This window comes from Alosa sapidissima, chromosome 8 (assembly GCF_018492685.1).
Source record: "Alosa sapidissima isolate fAloSap1 chromosome 8, fAloSap1.pri, whole genome shotgun sequence".
In the NCBI taxonomy this organism is placed as follows: Eukaryota; Metazoa; Chordata; class Actinopteri; order Clupeiformes; family Clupeidae; genus Alosa; species Alosa sapidissima.
The window spans coordinates 4,332,501-4,352,139 of record NC_055964.1 but is presented as its reverse complement, the minus strand read 5'-3'; the positions used below and the strand labels follow the sequence as shown (position 1 = coordinate 4,352,139).

At 44.4% G+C, this 19,639-nt stretch overlaps 1 protein-coding gene and 1 long non-coding RNA gene across 2 annotated transcripts in view; one reads left to right on the top strand and one right to left on the bottom strand.

Moving 5' to 3' along the window:
- The first annotated feature begins 5,228 nt into the window (after nucleotides 1-5,228).
- The window catches only part of srrm4 (serine/arginine repetitive matrix 4), a 70,271-nt gene continuing 55,860 nt past the window's right edge, over nucleotides 5,229-19,639 (top strand). The window contains exon 1 of the mRNA XM_042102075.1: nucleotides 5,229-5,395. Coding sequence (XP_041958009.1) covers nucleotides 5,265-5,395 — 131 coding nt within the window. The 5' untranslated portion in view covers nucleotides 5,229-5,264. The remainder of the gene's footprint in view (nucleotides 5,396-19,639) is intronic.
- On the bottom strand, nucleotides 14,416-15,542 carry LOC121715976. The gene is made up of 3 exons (XR_006033721.1): nucleotides 15,464-15,542; nucleotides 15,177-15,234; nucleotides 14,416-14,517 (listed from the first exon to the last, which is right to left on the bottom strand). It is a non-coding gene; the product is annotated as an uncharacterized LOC121715976 (long non-coding RNA).

The window sequence follows — 19,639 nt, the reverse complement described above, 5'->3', positions numbered from 1 at the left end:
TCTATGATGGCCAACTGACATACAGTTTGATTGAGAGGACTGATCAGTCTCATTATCCTGACAAATATGGACAAATGCAGTCACAAAATCACATCCAAAACTAAAATAACGGTAACACTTTACTTGACAGTATCGACATAAGAGTGACATGACATGTCACTAATAATGTCATTTAATAACAGAAGTTTTATGCCATAAACGTTTATGACTTGTTTATGACACGTTCATGACAGTGTCATGTCAAGTAAAATGTAACTTTAATGCTATTCTTTCAAAATGTCTCATTGGCGAGTGACTATGTTGGTCAAGTGTGCACTCTGACAGGGAAGCTACACCGGGCGCGTAACTGAAGTATTCTTTTCACGACGTGTACAAAACATTTTAGAAGACTGGTCAATTTTTTATGTGCCGCTATCACGTGTAGTGTAGCTACTTCCATTCATATACAGTCTATGCTTCTATTCATTATAGTAGAAGCTAATTGTTGCAGCAGACGCAACGTGAAAGGAACGCTTCAGTTACATGTCTGGTGTAGCTTCCCTGTAAGAGGTTTTTTGAGTAAAACATTAGAATAATCTCAAAAACCTCTTTAATGCAACTCCTATGACAAAAGAACAACACAAATAGGCAGTCATCTGTGCATTAAGCTGATACTTCAAACAATATTCTTCTTATGAATCAACAAAACTGTGGGAGATAAAGCTTGAGTTCTCAGTCTCTTGCTGCTAAACTGCTAAAGTCTTACTGAAGCTTCTCCTGTCCTTAGCTGAAGGTTACTTGGTGATGTAAGGCAATAGTGTGTATTTTTCTCGACTGAGTTTATTATTTCCGTGAGTAATTATTGAGTTTTAATTCATTTGTAAATACAAGAAAAATATAGTGATCTTTTGAATATGATATTTGGCCGCTGAAATGAGGCTGAGTGGCAAATCACATCTGTAAGCAATGTATTAATTGATTATTTTCAGTCCATATTAACAGTGTACATTACAGTATGCTATAGAAAAGGAGTGTAGAGGAGTTTACCAGACAAGAGAGCCTTCGTAAGCCATCATCTCATACAATTTACTCCTCTTCCCTTCATTTCCCCCGGAGAGTTAGCACTGGATCCCAGATATCAAAGCGTCCTTCATGATCATTATTTTGAGCATTTATGCAAAACTCTTCTCCACTAGTCTGAGTCATCCTTAAATCCTAGTCCTTTCTCTGTGAACTTGAGCTTGAAGACTTTGACGTGACATAGGAATGTCAATTATAAGCAGGATTTGCTGACAGTACACAGCCATAATAGCTCTCATGAGGCTCTTAAGTAAGACAACACAATATAGAAGTCACAACCTTATAGACCACAGCACCCACCATAGTTGTTTAAATTGTTTCCTTTGTTTTCCTCGAGACAAGCCAATTCACTACTGAACTGTGTTTTGTATCATTTCTGCATCTGACTTCCAAAAAGCATTTTTAATTTGTACAATCTGTAAATAGCACAACCACCCCTCGAGGGAAAGGCCTGCTCTCTCTGTGTAGTTGGGAAACAGCTTTTAATGGATGCAAATGGTTAGTATTCCCAGGCACAATCCAAACATATTTTCAGTTTTGTTGAACACGTTCTGAGTCGGCATTTGGCTTAATTCAAGTGTACTTAAAACCCATCTTTATTCAAAGCACATTGACGAGCCACCCACTTATCATTAAGCGCGGGATGTTGTTACACATTAAGTTTGGTGTTAGTGGCTGAAATTTGCATAATTAATCAGCTAAATCGCAGGCATCACCGACTGTCTGCATACCTATTAGTTGAGAAATGAGAATGAGATCCCCGATGTCGTAGCGGTACAAAGTTCCTGGCATTCTCAGACTACTTGACAGGTTTCTCTCTTCTGAGATAGATATAGACCATCCATTTGTCAAGTCACAATACTTCAATGTGTTCTCAAAGGTAAAACCTACAGACCCAGATTTTTAAAGAGGCCCTATGCAACAATTTTAGCAAAAATGACCTTAATTATGCAGGTTGAGAGTCGTTGTGATGGTTCTACAACACTTTTTGGGTCGTTTGGTGGGTGCTTCGTGTCCCCCTAGTGCTTCTCCGCAGAAAAAACGAATATGCAACTTTCTGGTCGCGTTCCGAACACATCCGGATGTAACTCGGCGGAAATACTCGAAAATGTAGTCAGATTGTAGTTTCTAAGAAGACTGCAAAACAGACTCTGACTTGACTTTTTTGCTGTTGAAATTGTAAGTAGCCTACCCTTGGGTGAACTTCGTTTTTGTAATGTGATTTGATAGTCTCAATGTGTTTGCTCGACCGTTTTATTGTGAGCCCTATGTGTTTAGCTTGGTTTATTGATGGCTAGCTCGCTAGCTAGTGGGGGTTTAGCGTAGCGGTCACTTGCTACCGAAGCTGCAGGGGGAGCTATGTCGTGAAAAATGCGAGGCCAAATCAGGCGAAAACCCAGAAACAGCGAAGGAATAACCAGACCTGCATAGGGCTTCTTTAAATATCTAGACAAATTGTAAAATAATCCTTCCAATCTCTTTGAACATGCACAATTCAAGATAATTATTATTTACCCAAAATACAGTATTCAAGGTATTTTCTACCCACATGCTAATTGTGCCCATTTAATCTTACATAAAACCCCTGATTACAGACCCAATTAGAATTTTATATTTCAACCTTAGACTCTTGTTCCAACAGGACACAACACTTTAAGCATCTTGCCAGTTTAATCTCAAGTGGGATTACTCTAGATCCTTAATAGTACCTCTCTACTCATTCCCATCATGTCAAGTTACTGTAGGCCAGTGTTCTCAGTTTGTGAATCATGGATATGCAGACATGAGTGTAGTTTATTGTTTATTGTTGTTATTGTGTTGTTTATTGCCAAAAGCACATCTTTTTTTTGGCTGGGCGCGGAAGCACAGCTGGGCTTTGGCTGTAAGTGATAAGTGTGTCTTTGGCACCCAGGCTGTGCGCTTGAAGGGGAAGCGTTTTGCCCTCAGAGGCCTGAAGAGAGGGTTAGTGGAGTGGGGGGGGGGGCAGGAGGGGTGTGTGTGTGGTTGGGGGGGGGGGCATGAACCACCTGCTCCTCTCCAAGTCCTTCTCTTTGTTATGCAGATGCAGTGGCCACCAGCTTGGAGCTCTGTCCAGCACTCAGAGAGGAGGAGGAGGAGAGAGAGAGAGAGAGACTAAAAGATAGTGTGTTCCTCTGTGAGTGCATGAGAGAGATGTAGACAGAGTGGAGTGAAACTGTGTGTGTTTGTGTAGGTATGTATATGTGTGTGTGTGTGTTTGTGTGTGTGTGTGTGTGTGTGTGTGAGAGAGAGAAAGAGAGAGAGAGAGAGAGAGAGAGAGAGAGAGAGAGAGAGACAGAGGTAGGAGGGATAGAGAGAGAGAGAGTGGGGGGCTGGGTGCCCGGCAGAAGATGTCCCCTTCTCTGTGACCTGCTCCCAGTGTCTCAGTGTCACACCCTGAGCAAGACAAAACAAGCCTCTGTCAGCCCAGCTTTTCACGCACGCTCCATCATACACACACGCACACGCACACACACACACACACACACACACACACACACACACGTGCACTTCTACACACACCTTCACTCCCATCCACAATATAACATACACAAATACACACACACACACACACACGTGTACACTCACACACACACACACACACACACACACACACACACACACACACACACACACACTCACTCCCACCCACAATACAATTTACACACACAATACAATTCACACACACACACACACACACACACACACACACACACACACACACACACACACACACTCACTCCCACCCACAATACAATTCACACACACACGCACACACACACACACACACACACACACACACACACACACACACTCACTCCCACCCACAATACAATTCACACACACACACACACACACACACACACACACACACACACACACACACACACACACACACACACACTCACTCCCACCCACAATACAATTCACACACACACACACACACACACACACTCACTCCCACCCACAATACAATTCACACACACACACACACACACACACACACACACACACACACACACACACACACACTCACTCCCACCCACAATACAATTCACACACACACACACACACACACACACACACACACACACACACACACACAAACAGACATACGCACAAAAGCCCACATCTTTCACTTGTTACGTCTCGCCCTACGCCTCATCAGACTTACCAGAGAACAACGCAAGAGAGAAGAGAAGAGAAGAGAAGAGAAGAGAAGAGAAGAGGAGGGGATGCTTCTGTGTTCAAACTGAGGAAAAGAGGGAGGGAGGGGGGGAGTGAAGGAGGAAGAAAGGGAGAGGACAGGAGAAAAAGAGGACAGGAGGAGGGAGGGAGGCTGGAGAGGATGACGGGGGGGGGGGGGGGGGGGGGGGGCAGCCGCCTCACTGAATGGGGAGGGCGAAGCCGACCTCCTCTTGAGCAAATAAAAAGCAGCTGCACGCCGAACGCCGCTGCCACTCTCAGCATGTCCAGGCAAGGGAACACTTGGGCTGCACAGACACGCACACAGAGCCAGAGAAAAGGGACGCCTCTGGGACTACAGGACTGAGGGGGAAAAGCCAGAGAAAGGACGGAGCAAAGAGGAGAAATCAGGAGAAAGGAGAAGAGGAGAGAGAAAGACCAGAGGACAGCTGAGCAACAGTGTCTTTACGCTTTTCTCCCCTGACGCCTGGCACTCTTTTCTCTCTCTCTTGCACTCTCTTTCTCTTACACACACATACACACACACACACACACACACACACACACACTCACACGCTCTTCTGTCGTTCTATTTTCTGCCGGCTTTCAGAACTTGGACAGCTCCTGGGCACACGTGCCTGTGTGTGGATGCCCGTATCAGCAGTCTCCAAATAAGCAAACGCAGAGAGAGAGAGAGAGAGAGAGAGAGAGAGACGGAGAGAGAGAGACGGAGAGAGAAAAAGAGAGGAGATAGTGTCAGAGACTCCAGGAACTCTACCACAGGAGATCTCCCGTCACCCTCATCCACACCCCCATCTCAGCCACTCCGGAACTACAGTAGCAGTGGCTGAAATCAGTGGCAGCAGCAGAAGTAGTATCGGCAGCAATAGTCTCTCAGCTCCTTAGTGAACCCCCCCTCCCCAATCCCAAGCTGAAGTCCATTGTGACCCCCCCCACTACCCCCTCCCCCCCTCCCTACTACCCCCCAGCCTGGAGCCACCATGACCAGCGTCAGAGAACATGAGAAGCTGCTCTTCGAGAAGTTCTGGCAAGGGACCTTCAAAGCTGTCGCCATGCCACGACCAGAGAGTGTCATTGTGGCCAGCATCACCGCCGGAAGGACCTTGACCAAGTGAGTCTCTTTTTCGTTGTTCCTCTTCAGTGTGTGGGCGTATGCTAATGTAGCGCTCACTGCTTTGGGCATGTCTGTTGCCAGTCATTGTTACAGAGCAGACAGGTGGTTTCAGTAACGGCTCGTACGGTTGCGACTGTGTGTGATTTACTTTTCATTTGACCCCGTTCAACTGTGCGAATATGACCCTGGTGTATCCATATGCTTCGTGTGCCTTAGTGCTCTGCTCGTGTGGTAATATAGATGATTGTGATACATCACCTATCATCCATGAGGAACGTCCTGTGTATGGGAGACTCCCCCGGAACGCTTGGCTGGAAAGCCTTGTCTGAATGTGTACATTATACTCTGACTCTGAATGTCAATGATGATTAAACTACTGTCTTAAGAAGTAGTGATCATTTATGCAATTTTTTAAAACCTTGGTGTCCTTGTTAGTCAAAGTAGATATTGTCATAAATAGTGATATTCATACAGCAGCTTTGTAGGGAAATTAACAAAATAATGAGTATGTTATTTCTGTCATTCTATCATTATTGCTTTACTTTGACATAATTTCTGTGAACACATTTCAATCAACTGAGACTCAGTTGCACGATTACAGTGGCCATTTAGTGTCACATCGTGGGACTGATCATACTTATGCTGTTGTCAAGATTCATGCTGACAGACTTAACCCAGCTCAGTGTACAACATGTGAGGCATTTTATGGAGGTCTAAGGAGAGAAGTGTCAGGAAGAGTTACTGAGCACTAGACTCGTATAGCCACCTGAGACCAAAAGCCCCCCATACACACACACAAACACACACCACCCTGGGGGACACTGCCCATTACAGTGTGTTATCATGGATAGTGATGTTGTGTTGCACAGCCATTTCAGAGGTCTGCGACACAAAGGTCACAGGCTGTGTCAAAAGGAGGGAGTGAAGGAATATGAAGAAGAAGAAGACTCAACCTTGAGTAGTGATGCACACACTCTGATGAAACCCCCCACCCCACCACTGTGTGTGTGTGTGTTTTGGCCATCCCGTCCCTGTATCCCCAGACAAATCTCTCATACGCTCCCATAACAAACGCCTAACACGCTCTGACATCTAGATCTCCTATAAACTCTACCTCATCCCCTACGCTTGACTGGACCCAGCGTGGCGCACAAATGAGCACAGGCGTCCATCCAGGTCTGTCAACTTGCAACTTAAGGGCCTACACTGCATAGGGCCTGCATCAGGGCCAAGCATGTATACAAAAAATAATAATAATCACCCGGCCGACTTTTGCTTTGACGTTGTCACATCATGTCTTCATTACGACCATTACTTCACTGACGCTATTCTTACCAACATTTCTCCCCCCGCAGGGAAAATCCCGGTTCCTTGTTGTGCTATTTCAAACACAAGAAACAAACGTTGAAATGTGATTTATTCCCTGCTTGATGTGTCTTGATATTTCTCTCTGAGTCAGTGCGTTGCTCCGGTTTAGTGCGAGGTACAGCCAAATGAAACTAATAATGAATCTATTCATTATTGCTGTAAAATTCCTGTCTTGTTTCAGCACACGCAGCTCAGCATGAGCACGAGAATGAACTTGACAATAGCACTGCGCAGCAGCGCGATGCACTTCAGAGCCGGAGTCCGTAACTGGCATCCGCGTCATTTGTGCACGTTTTCATCCCTAATTTTCTCCTCTGTGCTGCCACAAGTGTTTGTGGGGTGCTCTGTGACAACATAAGACAACACAAACCCTTGCGCTGGAGCTGTCTCCTTTGTCGTGGCATGTAAAGTCCATATTCATGAGGCTCTCTTGCCCTGTGGGAGCAGATGACTCTGATGTTGGTCTGAGCGTCAAGGGAAAATGATAGCAACAATTACAATGACATAAATGTCACTAATTCAACCACTGATGCTATAGTACGTTTGCATTCGCACATTCACCCAGACGCTCACTGCACAACTCTGTGCATGATTTAGGCATACATTCTCATTAGGACATTAAAAACAACAGAAAAGAACATTGCTGAGCAGAGAGGGGTGAAATGATCTCTTTTCTCACAATTGAGGTAGACAGGAAATGCATGTGTATAGAATTCCGAATGCCAAGCTCAATAGCTGACTGAGTTTTGAGATCTTCACTGTTGCTCTAAACCCAGACTCATGTTGAACATCACATGCACTTTAACTCAGAGACTCATTTGAGGGAGCTGCACCCCCCACCCCCTGCCACCCCTCTTTCAGTACCCCCTCACCTCATTGCTCCCTGCCCCTAGAATAAGAACTTGTTTTGGAGGGGGGACTATATGTGGTTTGGCTCGAGCACCATCAGAATTAGAGTTGCCAACTGCCGCAGGGTCCGTGTCCTCATTGAGCCCTGGTTCCCAGCCCATGTTATTGTTTTAGCATTTTTATCCCTGCCCTTTGTCATCATCAACCCCCTCCCCGTCCCAAACACCCGCCCCCAACCTCTCTTTCCCTCTGTCCATCCTCCTGCCACTCTAGCCTGAGGAGAACCTCAGTGTAATTAGAGACGGACGTCCTCCACTACCCACTCACCCAGCAGAGAGAGAGGGAGCAAGAGACAGAGAGAGAGAGAGAGAGAGAGAGAGAGAGAGAGAGCTGGGGAGAAAGAGTAAAAGACAAGCAATATGAGATGGAGGGAGAAGAGAGAAAGACAGGATAACAAGAAAGGGAGTAAGATTGAAATAGAAGGAATGAGAGGTAGGAAAGAGGGAAAGAGAGAGAGTGAAAAGGAGATACAGCAGGTAATGATAAAAAGATGGGGAGAAAGAGGTAGAAAGAAAAAAGAAAAAATGAGTAGGGAGAAAGAGAAAGAGCAGAGGAGACAGAGAAAGATAGAGAGAGTGAGAAACAGAACATAAGGAAGAGGGGGATATGGGGGCGATAAGCTCACTGTTCCTGCAGTTGGGGGGCCATATCCTGGGCTATTATACCCCTGCAAGCTGTTAGTCTCTGGGACGCACGCCACTAACAATACAGGGAGTTTGGGAGGAGTCGGGGGGCGGGGGGTGACCCAGAGCAGGGGCAGATGGCCCGCATGAACAGAGGCGACAATAGAGGCGGGGTGGTGTGGAGTGGAGTGGGGGGGGGGGGGGGTACTCAGCAGATGCTGGTTTCATAAGGCAAAAGAACATGGGGTGAGATTAAAGGGGGACCATGTCGGTGTTCCTCCACATCTGCGAGTGCATGTGTGGGTGTGAGGCTCTCTCCGCTAAGCCCCGGACCTTCAAAGAGAAGATTCTTGAAAAATTGGACTAGAAAAGGAAATCAAGTACGCGGCAGGTCTTATGCCGTAAATGAGCAGTGTCCAACCTCAAAATGCTCCTGTCAAATTCTGCAGTCCAGTCAATGCGAGAGAACCCCAGGGCTGCCTTATTCATTAAGCTGCAGACCAACACAGGAGCCAAACCAGCTGAAGGCGGCTCTCGGTGTGGCTATTTCAGTGGATCCTCTTGAGTGTCTTTCAATTGCATCAAAAGACCAGCCTCTGTTGTCAGAGCAGCATGGCGGCTGACCTCATGACAACTCAAAGTGCACACTAGTGTGGTGGCACTATTGATAAACATGAATGCCAGACTGTGACGGTCTAGATCCCCATTTACCAAGACTGCACTCTGAGGGCCTGTAGCTGGAGATGGAGCACTTTCATGACAAAAATAACTGTGGAAGAAATACACAATGAAAGTACCCTCAATGTTAATAACAGCAAAACTCAATCGATAAATAAAATTGTGGATCCACTACGTGATTCAGATACCCTCATTAGTCATGCATTCTAACACCATCACATCCACCAAGTTTAATAAAAAACATTGTTTCGATTGTGATGTTGTTTTGCGTAACCCTGCTGATAAATGAACAGACTGACACACCAAAAGTGCAGCCTCCTTGGTGGTGGTAATAACGTGGTCCATTTTAATCCGCTTTATTAAAGATTTCCGCTGGTTTACCTAATTGTGAAGTAGCGCCCTGGTTTGGTTGCAGTTTCGCAATAAATTAAATCAAAATGTCTGAACAAGGCTGGGAACCTACGTCAACTAGAGTAGCCTGCATTTATACCATCGGTGTGTCTATTTAAAGGTGTTTTATTTCAGTCCAAGGCAATAACACAGCTGTTGCTAAACCAAGGAGTGCTAAGAGAATGTGTTTCTCTGTGATCACAATGTGTTGCTGTACAGTGCACAGAGCACAGCCATCTTAAAGCCCTCCTAACGAGAATAACTGGTGTTCAACAACTGCACACAAACAAATGAAATTGAACAACTGTAATAAGCCTAGGATAAGTAGCCGCCATGATAATCTGCCACCATCAGCATGTCAGCATGGAGTCTCTGAATGGTTCTGCGTGTGTGTGTTGACTTTGTCTTTAAATGAATCTGCGTTTGTGTATGGACTCAGTCTTTGGATGAATGGGTATGGACTCTGTGATTCTGAAAAAACCTGTGTGAAGCTGGACATTAGGAGAGAGAGAGAGAGAGAGAGAGAGAGGGAGGGAGAGAGAGGGAGAGAGAGGGAGGGAGAGAGTCTGTGTATACATGTGTGTTCATGCATATCTGAAACCATTTGAAAATAGAGTGGATGTCCTTAAAAAAAACAACACAAGTCCCAACACAATGCAAATTGCAGAGATGAAAACACACTCCCAGCACCACAGCAGGAATACATCACTATACACCTGCGGGCTCTGCCCAGCATGTCCAATGTCATTCCCACAGAGGTCAGTCTGCACCCCCCCAAACTACCCTCCCCCATGTGCCTTGTGGGGTAAGTAAGGGTCTTCTGGGTCCCTCTGCATGTCTAGTGACAGCCTCCACACACACCCCACGCATGAGTCACAGGGGGGCACTGCGGGCCCCTGAGGCCCTGGTGGGAGGTGGATGTGTGTGTGTCTGTCTGTGTGTGTGTGTGTGTGTGTGTGTGTGTGTTTATATGTGTGTCTATATGCGTGTGTGTGTGAGCGTGTCTATATGTGTGTGCTGCGTGCGGAGCTGCGGCGCTGCTGATAGGGTGTCTTCCTGCAGGCTCCCCACCGTAACTCCAGCGTAATCTGACAGCGGCAGTATTTCAGTGCCGATGGGCGCGTTTGGAAGTTAGGATGCAGCGGAACGGGAATGCTAGTTTGGGTTTAAATCTGGTTTTGCAAAAGTGCCACTTTAGCAGAGAGAAACGGGGAGAAATTGGTGCTGTTCGTGCTCGGTACTCTACACTTCAAAAGCCGCCATCAGGCAAAACAAACATGAAATACTTTGGGAGGAATTTGCAGATGATAGAGTTACCTCTTTTGTAGCTATTTGGATGTGTTCAACTCATCAAGAAAATATGAAACTATATATATATATACATATATACATATATACATATGTACCATACATATCCACTTTGCTTATACTTTACATAAGCACTTTACATTTTGAAATGATGGATTGATTGACTTGAAATCAATAAATTGTGTGAAGCCTTTCCCAGTGTTTTACTGTCCAATTGGGAAATAAAATCAGTCCTACATTTCCCCTCAAACCTGTGTACAATGGTCCCAGCTGGCTTTGTGATTGTTTGTGTACAAACAGTCATAACTGTGCAGGGCCGCACCACTTTTTTGCTAATCTCAGTCATGGTAGAAAGTGATTATTTGTGCAAACAACAGTATTTGTGTGTTTGGTATTTTTCTGACCTTCAGAGGTAGACGATTACACATCACTTTACTGTAACAATTTACTCAGTGGGTTTCCCTCTTTTTTCCTGACAATTGCTTATCATTCCATCAACCTTCTTTCTCTCCTCCAACTCAGGTAGGTTGTTTTTCCCCTGGTCAGCCATCTCGGTTATCTGTAGAATTCCAACTTCAGAAATACTGATGACGAAGGACTTCCATGTTATTGTTTTACCCATGAATTGATAACAATAACATTTTTATATTGTAGTGTTTTCCTAAAATGAGAGAATGGGAGATACAGTATAAAGGGAGAGAGGGAACATGGAATGGTAAAGAAGAAAGAGAGAAAAACAGAGGATGAGAGAAAGGAAAAGGAACGTGGAGTGAAAGAAGCTAGATAGAGAGATGAGTAGAAAAAGAAAGAAAGACAAAGGGAGAAAGAGATAGAATGAGAGCAGAAAAGCCTTTTCCACTGATTAGTTCCCAGGCAGGATACAAGAACACTAAAGGAACCTGGCAGCTCTACTGGCAGCCTCTGAAGAACCACAGCGTGCTATCTCTCTCTCTCTCTCTCTCTCTCTCTCTTTTCTCCCTCCCACTTTTAATGAGAGCTCACACAACTAGTATCGGACTGTCTCCAGAGGGCCAAAAGTGTGCAGGGGTTCGCGTGGAGTTTATTAATGCAATAAAGTCTACGCTGACATAGCAGGCCCTGGTGAGCGTTAGGCTGAACATAACAGCGTAGCCTCCCAACAAGGGGGCCAGGGAGATTAGATTCAGTGCTTAGAGACAGGCCAAGGGGATGCAAAGAGCCCCAATAAATGCCATCTACCCTTTTCAGCGGTGGCAGTTTCATGATCTGTGGGGGCATTTGTCCACTAGGGCCCTGGGCCTGACACTGTAATTAATTTGGACGTCGAGTTAAGAATGGCGTGATTTGAAGTTGATGACAGTGATTCGTGTGCGGTCAGTTCATCTTTTCAGACAGGCATGAGAGGAGCTCCATACTCATGGACACCCACACACACACACACACACACACACACACCCCCCCTTTTCCTGAGATGATTCATCATCTGACCGTCAGGGAGTTCATGCCCCTTCAGTGAACGTCCATGTCCATGCATAATCTTCCCCCCGTAGCGTCACCAGCAGTCGAACGAGGGGGACTGCACAAATACAGTAAAATTCTTCTTGGTTAGTCGAAAGACAGAAAGATCTATGGTGAATACAAAAGAAAGAAAGAAAGAAAGAAAGAAAGAAAGAAAATAACTGAAGAAAGAAAGCAGGAAAGAGAGAACTCGAGCAGGAGGGCAGCTGCAGCTGCGGCGCTTTAAAGGCAGCCGATCAGAGGGGACATTAGAAGGATCATGTCACCGCCGGCCGTGTAGCCGACGGACAGGCACGCAGGGAGGGCTCACCAATCATCCCTTCCCTTCAGTCAGCCGCTTAACTGAGTGTGAGCCAGCCACAGGGGGAAAGACGGAAGGGCACAGAAAGAGAGAGAGAGAGAGGGATGCGGACAGACAGGGAGAGGGAGAGAGTGAAAGAGGTAGAGAGAGAGAGCAGGGTTAAGTGAAAGAGAGACAGAGAGGTAAAGAAAGAGAGAGAGATCCAGGGAGAGGGAGTGAGCAGGAAAGCGAAAGAGGTAGAGAGAGAGCAGGGTGAAGAGAAAGTAAGACAGATAAAGAGAGACAGAGAGGTAAAGAGAGAGGGAGAGAGAAAGAGAAAGACAGAGAGGGAGAGTGACAGAGGTGAAGAAAGAAAGACAGAGAGGGGAAAAGGTAGAGAAAGAGGGTCAGAGAAGCAAAAAGAGAGAGCGGTAGAGAGAGAGAGAGAGGGGGAGAGAAAGTGAATGAGGGAGGCAGAGAAAGTGAAGGAGGGAGGGAGGGAGACGCGGTGGAGAGGTGCTGAGAGGAGTGGTTTCTGGTGGCACTGCCACTGTAAACAAGGCCCTATTCACACTGCCCTCACAGACCTCCTGTTGGCCTGCTGGAGCCACGTCTGCTCTTCCGTGCCTGTTGGCCAGCACCTCGTGTGGCTGGTAATAGCGCAGGTGTCATTTTAAATCAGCCTTGGCACACCCCCCACCCCCCTCAACCACACACACACTCCGTCCTTTCCTTTTGGTCTCGGTGGAATTGACCCAAATGGAAAAAGAACAGCGTTCAGAGAGGAGAGCTCATAACAGAAATTGAGGCCCCGGAGGTGTTTAGGGGAATCTCATGTAGGTGGGAGTCCCTGTGTGTCTTCTGATCTTTCACAAAGACACACAGACGCCTCCTGTCTCCTTCTATCAGACATTATTAAACAAGGCCAGACCCAAAATCTGCTCTCTCATAGGAGAGATTATTAAACGAGCCCAGACTCTCCTGAGGTTTTCGTCCATGTTAAATTCAAGTGCTTGATGACACAATGTAGCACATTAGATTCAAGTTCAAGTTTATTTTATTTTGATAATTTCAACAATAACTTTATCATGTCATGTTATTTGTCATTTATAATGTCATCATATCATTTTAGCTTGAAATCTCACTTCCCGAGAATTCCTAAAAATATTGAGGAGTGTTATTTAGAAAAGTATTGATTTATGAAAGCAGTGGAGCTTAGCAGTAGCACATAAAACTTCAGTCAGGTAAGACTGCTAAGCCCTTAGCCTGGAAGCCAGCCTGAATTTAACCACTCCCACCGAAGTTGAGGTCGGGAAATTCAGTCTGGACTTGTTACATTGAGAAGCCTCTATGCCCGGTTGAGAACTGTGTGCACCAATCAAATCATCTGGGTGGGCTTTATACGATGGTGACCAAATGAGCAATGGTGCCTACTCATTCACATCACCTGAGCACACTTCTAGACTATCGCTAGAGAAGCTAGACGTTTAGACTTTGCTATCATGTATTGCACAAGTATCGGTTGAAACACACCCCATATTCACGTCCCAATGATGCAGTACCAGACTCAAATTCTGAATAGAATTGAGCTGTCAGGTTAGCTAAGCTCTGACTAGTACGGTAGAACAGCTCGGGATGAAGTTTTCTCAGAAGGCCGTTACAGTTAAACACCGATGTGAGAGGAGAGCTTCCAAGGATATGGAAACGTACTCCACTCCCATATACCGTTCTACGTTCACCGCTCCTGTACACCCCCCCCCCCCCACACACACACACACACATACACACACACCTATACACACACACACACCCTACACCCCCTCAGCATGATCACGGGCCATTATGAAAATGCAAACTTATCAAAGTCAAACCTTCATCACTTAAATTAAATCATTTCAAGCTCCACTGCCTCCTGCACGTCGTGGCCTCCCCTTCATTTTTCATTTCCGTCCCTTGCCCATCCTCATTTGGGGAAGGCGATCTGCCATTCACGTGAAATTGCTTCCATTTGCATAACTGATGCCTGCTTTTCTTTTTTTGTCCTCCTTTTCTTTTTCCCCTGTTTCCTGTGTAAAGGCACAAGAAGGAGAGATGGGGAGGTGTGTGTGTGTGTGTGTGTGTGTGTGTGTGTGTGTGTGTGTGTGTGTGTGTGTGTGTGTGTGTGTGTGTGTGTGTGTGTGTGTGTGTGTAGGCTTATAAGTGGCACATCATTACACAATTCCCTCCCTGCTTCTCACCTCTGAGTTTAACCAGCTTGCAGGCCAGGGCGATAAGTTCTTTGGAAACCAAAGTCTGTATCCTATATCAGTATCTCAATGGCTGACACTGTACACTTCAATTAATTTCAAGTCAGGACTCCACTGCAATGTGTGATTTTTTACATACGTACATACTCAAATTCTGAATAGAATTGAGCTGTCAGGTTAGCTAAGCTCTGACTAGTACGGTAGAACATACCCTAATAATAATGACAAGCTTTATTTGTATAGCACCTTATAGCACCTTTCATACACAGAATGCAGCTCAAAGTGCTTTACATTTGGAGCATTAAACACAATAATAGTGAAAAAATGTAATAATACAAACAAACAAACAAAACAGTAAATGAAGTAAACAATAAAACTGTTGGTAAACAGCCTTGTGCCAATGCTGGATGATTGAGGTAGGGGAAGCACATGGTCTGTTATGGGCATGCCACCTGATGGAATCTTCCCCACTCTCTTACCTTTGAGTTCAGCTTGAGTTCAACATCAGGACCCTGTTTTGTCATTTAGATTTGCAGACTTGCCACATAGAGAAGGACACGAGGATACAATTTGAGATACACAGACATGCACTTTATGCTTTGCAGTTGTACAGTGTACAGTACTAGTTGGTGGTGTAATATGAATATGAAGTAAATGGCAAAGATATGCTTTGTAACTGCATAAACATGGCAAAGAGGGTCTGGAGTACATCCCAAGCCATTCTAATTAGATACGAATTATATTTTAGGTGACCCTGTGATGATACCTCAAGCATGTTTTTGAGCAGTGTTGCTGGGCTTCAGGTTCCTTATGTCCTGATTGGATCATTGTGACAAGTTGCTCGGCTGCATCGTTCAGTTTGCCAGTGAGTGTATCATCACCTTTACTTGAACTCTACACAAATATTACCATGTCATAATCATGCCATTTCTGATAGGTATTGTAGGTAACAAGGCACTGTCACGTCACTGAGCATCAGTGTCATAATGACTAAGAGCAAGGCATGATATCTGCCATGACAATGGGATATTTCTACAGTGTTATGAAGCAGGCTTTTAGGAAAGTCTAACAGAACTGTGTATGTATAAAGTGCTATTGCTATCGCATATTGATAATATGATGCCAGGGCCAAGGTCTTAATGCTGTCGTTATAATCTAAGGAGGGCTATGTAATACCAAGTGTCAGAGTGAATTGTTATGATTTCTGCTTGCAAAATTCTTTGTATAAGGATGCTTGTTCAATAGATCATAAACTATTGCTACAATAAACCAGCAGATGTTTTCATTTTGTGAAGGACTGTATCATTTATGAAGTCAAGGGGAAAGCATCACAATCACATCTGCCATTGCAGTTGAATGCCGAGCAGACATCTTTATTAATGACTGTCTAAACAAAGACACAACGTAATTTAAATTTTTCAGAAAAACTAAGAACATTCCAGACTCTTCAGGGGAAACTAATTGGAGCACAGCTGTATAAATGTAGGTCTCTTTTGTCCTGAAACAGGAGGAGAGTGAGAGAGCAAGTGAGTGGAGCAGGGAGGCGGTGTGTGGCGTATGTTGTGATGGCCGTGTGGCGTGGTGTGAGCGTTATTGCGACTGACATCCCAGTACTCTGCACTTTTAGCTGAGGACTGATTAGGGAAAGCGGAGTTGACAGTTTCGGAGTCTCCATGGGCAGCGCTGCTCATTGGGAAGTGCATTAGAGTGGTGTGTGTGTGTGTGTGTGTGTGTGTGTGTGTGTGTGTGGGGTCTTGGCTAGTGGATGAGTGCGGCTTGGATCTGGCCAGGGTCCGGCGTGGATATGGGCTGGATCTTCGAAAAGCATCATAAACCTAAATACTCCATCAAAGCACTTTTACAAATCCATTACAAATCTGAGCATTTTCGCGCAAAAATGTCAGTAGTACTTGAAACTGCTCATACAGTAGATTTAGCACGTATACTCCGAAGAGGTCGTAGACAGGTGCTTTGCACTGGAGCTACCAGCAGGTTGTATTGGGAGAATACAACTAACAATTGGAGCAGAAAGTGGAGGAGACTGGGGAGAGAAGCTCCATCAGCCAATTCAAAAGAGCGTTGTAATTCAGATATTCAGTGGAAGGAACTAAAATCACTATAAAACAGTAAGTTGAAAACAGTATAAAATATCAGGCTGCGTCAAAATCTGCCATAGGCCTGTATTTATTTTATTTAACCTTTATTTAACCTTTATTTAACCAGGAAAAGTCCCATTGAGTTACAGTAACTCTTCTCCCAGGGAGTCCTGGCCAAGACTGGCGGCAAAAAGTTACAAAAATATATATATACATAAAAGACAGGACAAAGTTACATACTACACCACAAATCTCTGTACATACACTATACAAATACAATCAAGACATTACACTTAACTTAAGCTAATACAGACATACAAAATTTAAGGGCACCAGTTAAAAACAATTACACTGTTCTGTCAGAGTGACAGAACAGTGACTTTTTAAAAGTATTGAAAGATGAAAGTGATTCTAGATTTAGGCTGTTTTGAAGTTCATTCCAAACTTTAGGTGCATATGATGAGAAAGCTGTTTTACCAAATTCTATTCTTGTTGATGGAATAACTAATAATATTTTTTCTGACGACCTTGTCCTGTAAACACTATTATGGTAAGAAAGCAAAATTGAAATGTAGAGGGGTAATTTACCTGCATCCGCAGTATCTTCCTCAACCTCACCCTCAACTTCCTTCTTCAAGAATATAGCCTCTCCAAAAGCACTCTTTTTCAGGCAGCATGCCATGCACTGTAGTAGACTTGCAAATGGAGCTGTCTTTTATTGCTTATGTTAAGAGTAGTTGAGTTTTGAGTAGGTCTAATATGTAGGCATGTCATGTAGAAAACACATATTACATAATATTATATTTCATCACTGGCATTATTTGTGATATGAACTGATGCTGTATCCACAAATTAGGGGATTTTTTACATGGGCAGCATCCGTAAATAACACTGGGAATAACGGTTTGCCTTACATACAAAGAAGAACTCTGACAAATGTTTGTAGTATCACTCGTAACTACTGAGATTCATTGCTACTTTGATACCCAGCCCTGCTTAATGCTGATCCATATCTTTTTTTGAGATAGCTGCCATTCAGGGATCCATCTTTGTGTTTTGGTTCCCTCCCTTATAGGGTCATCTGAGCCACTAGACATTGAGAGAAAAGCCTGATTAAACCGAGAGGAGTCATAGCAATAACTTGTAGTTCTCAGTAGAATGGCTCTGGTAGTTCTCGTTGGAATAGTTGTGTTTTCAAATTGTGTTTTTCCAATACGATAGTTCTTGTAGGGGCATTCATGTTCTTGTTGGGGCAGTCATCTTCATGTTGGAAGGAATAGTCAGTTCGCCGTAGAACACTTGATTGGAACTAGCACTTATTTGTGTTGTTTTGCTTTAGTTATGGTATTCATGTTGCAGCTTTGAGCCCTTTGAAATAGTTTAGTTTCATTTTTAAAGTCAGAACACTTTTATCCTCCTAGTCAACTTTAGTCGACTGGCCCCTGAGATTGGAATATCTCCCCATTTCTGTGATTCTCTTGAAACATCTTATCACATGTAGCACATTTATATGGGCTACATGAAAGCATGACATCATTAATTAAGTAGCTATTTTAAGGTTTCAATTAAAGTGGTTTTGCCAGGTTCTTAGGAGAAATACAGTGGCTTTGTTCCAATCCGATCTGCTGCTATGAAAAGCACTTAAAAGAATTTTAGTTGTTACAAAAATAAATAATGGAAGCTGGACCAGAGAGAGAGAGAGGCAGAGAGAGAGAGAGAGAGAGAGAGACAGAGAGAGAGAAGCAGAGAGGGAGAGAGAGAGAGAGAGTGTGTGTGTGTGTTCTTGTGCTTAAAGCACAGCTAATTTCAGTCAATTTCGCTTTTGAGAACACTCAATCACTGCATTTCACCAAAAATATGCCCTCATTTTTGTCCTGTCTATTTAGATATGTTTTATTCCATTTCTTAGTAAGACATATACATACTATGCTATGCTGAAATTGAAAATGCCAACACTGTGCTTCCATTTACTTTGAACAAGAGATTATTTTATAGAGTGAGTCGTACAAGTATATATAAGGCAAAATTAATTAAATTGGCTTACACACACAATGTGTGAACCATTAACACAAACATGTTTCCGCAGTTCTCCCTAGAAGTACAGGTCTACATTATCTAGCTTCTAGAATATACTTCAGGTATGAATTCAACTCAAATGTTGACCTTGGTTCCAACAATGTGGATCAGTAATTCCAGTTTGTGGCTTGGCTAACTTACTATTCATAATTCATCAGAACACCATATTAACTAAAGGCCACACATGTTGGGTTTAAATGTCATGGGCAGACCTCTGTGTACCAGAGCGTCCTCCCTCCTGACCTTACTCTGAGGGAGACCATAGCTGCTCTGAGCTCTAGTAAGGCTGAGGTCTAAAGGAATAAATTAGGTGAGCGCTGTGCTGTGCTGTGCTGTGCTGTGCCGCAGTAAGAGTTAAGAGATGCTGAGATCATCTGTCACATGGGCCTGGCTGGTCGGTGACTGACAGTTGGCAGTGACAGAGAGCATGCATGTCAGTCCGAGGTTCTCCCACGTCAGGGTTATGACATCCTGAGGAAAGCAGCAAGGGAGGGTGGGGGGCCGCTGGCTGTTTGCGTGTGTGTGTGTGTGTGTGTGCATGTGTTTTTGTGTGTGTGTTTGTGTACGTGAAGGTGTGTGTGTGTATGTGAATGTGTATGTGTGTCTATGTGTGTGAGTCTGTGTGTGTGTGTGTGTGTGTGTGTGTAAGTGTGTGTCTATGTGTTTGTGTGGCGGGATCAGGATGGTGGAAAGAAAAGGGTGTGTGTGTGTGTGTGTGTGTGGTCTGCTGCAGGTAATCCGTTTTCACTTAACCTTCATTGTCTTCACAG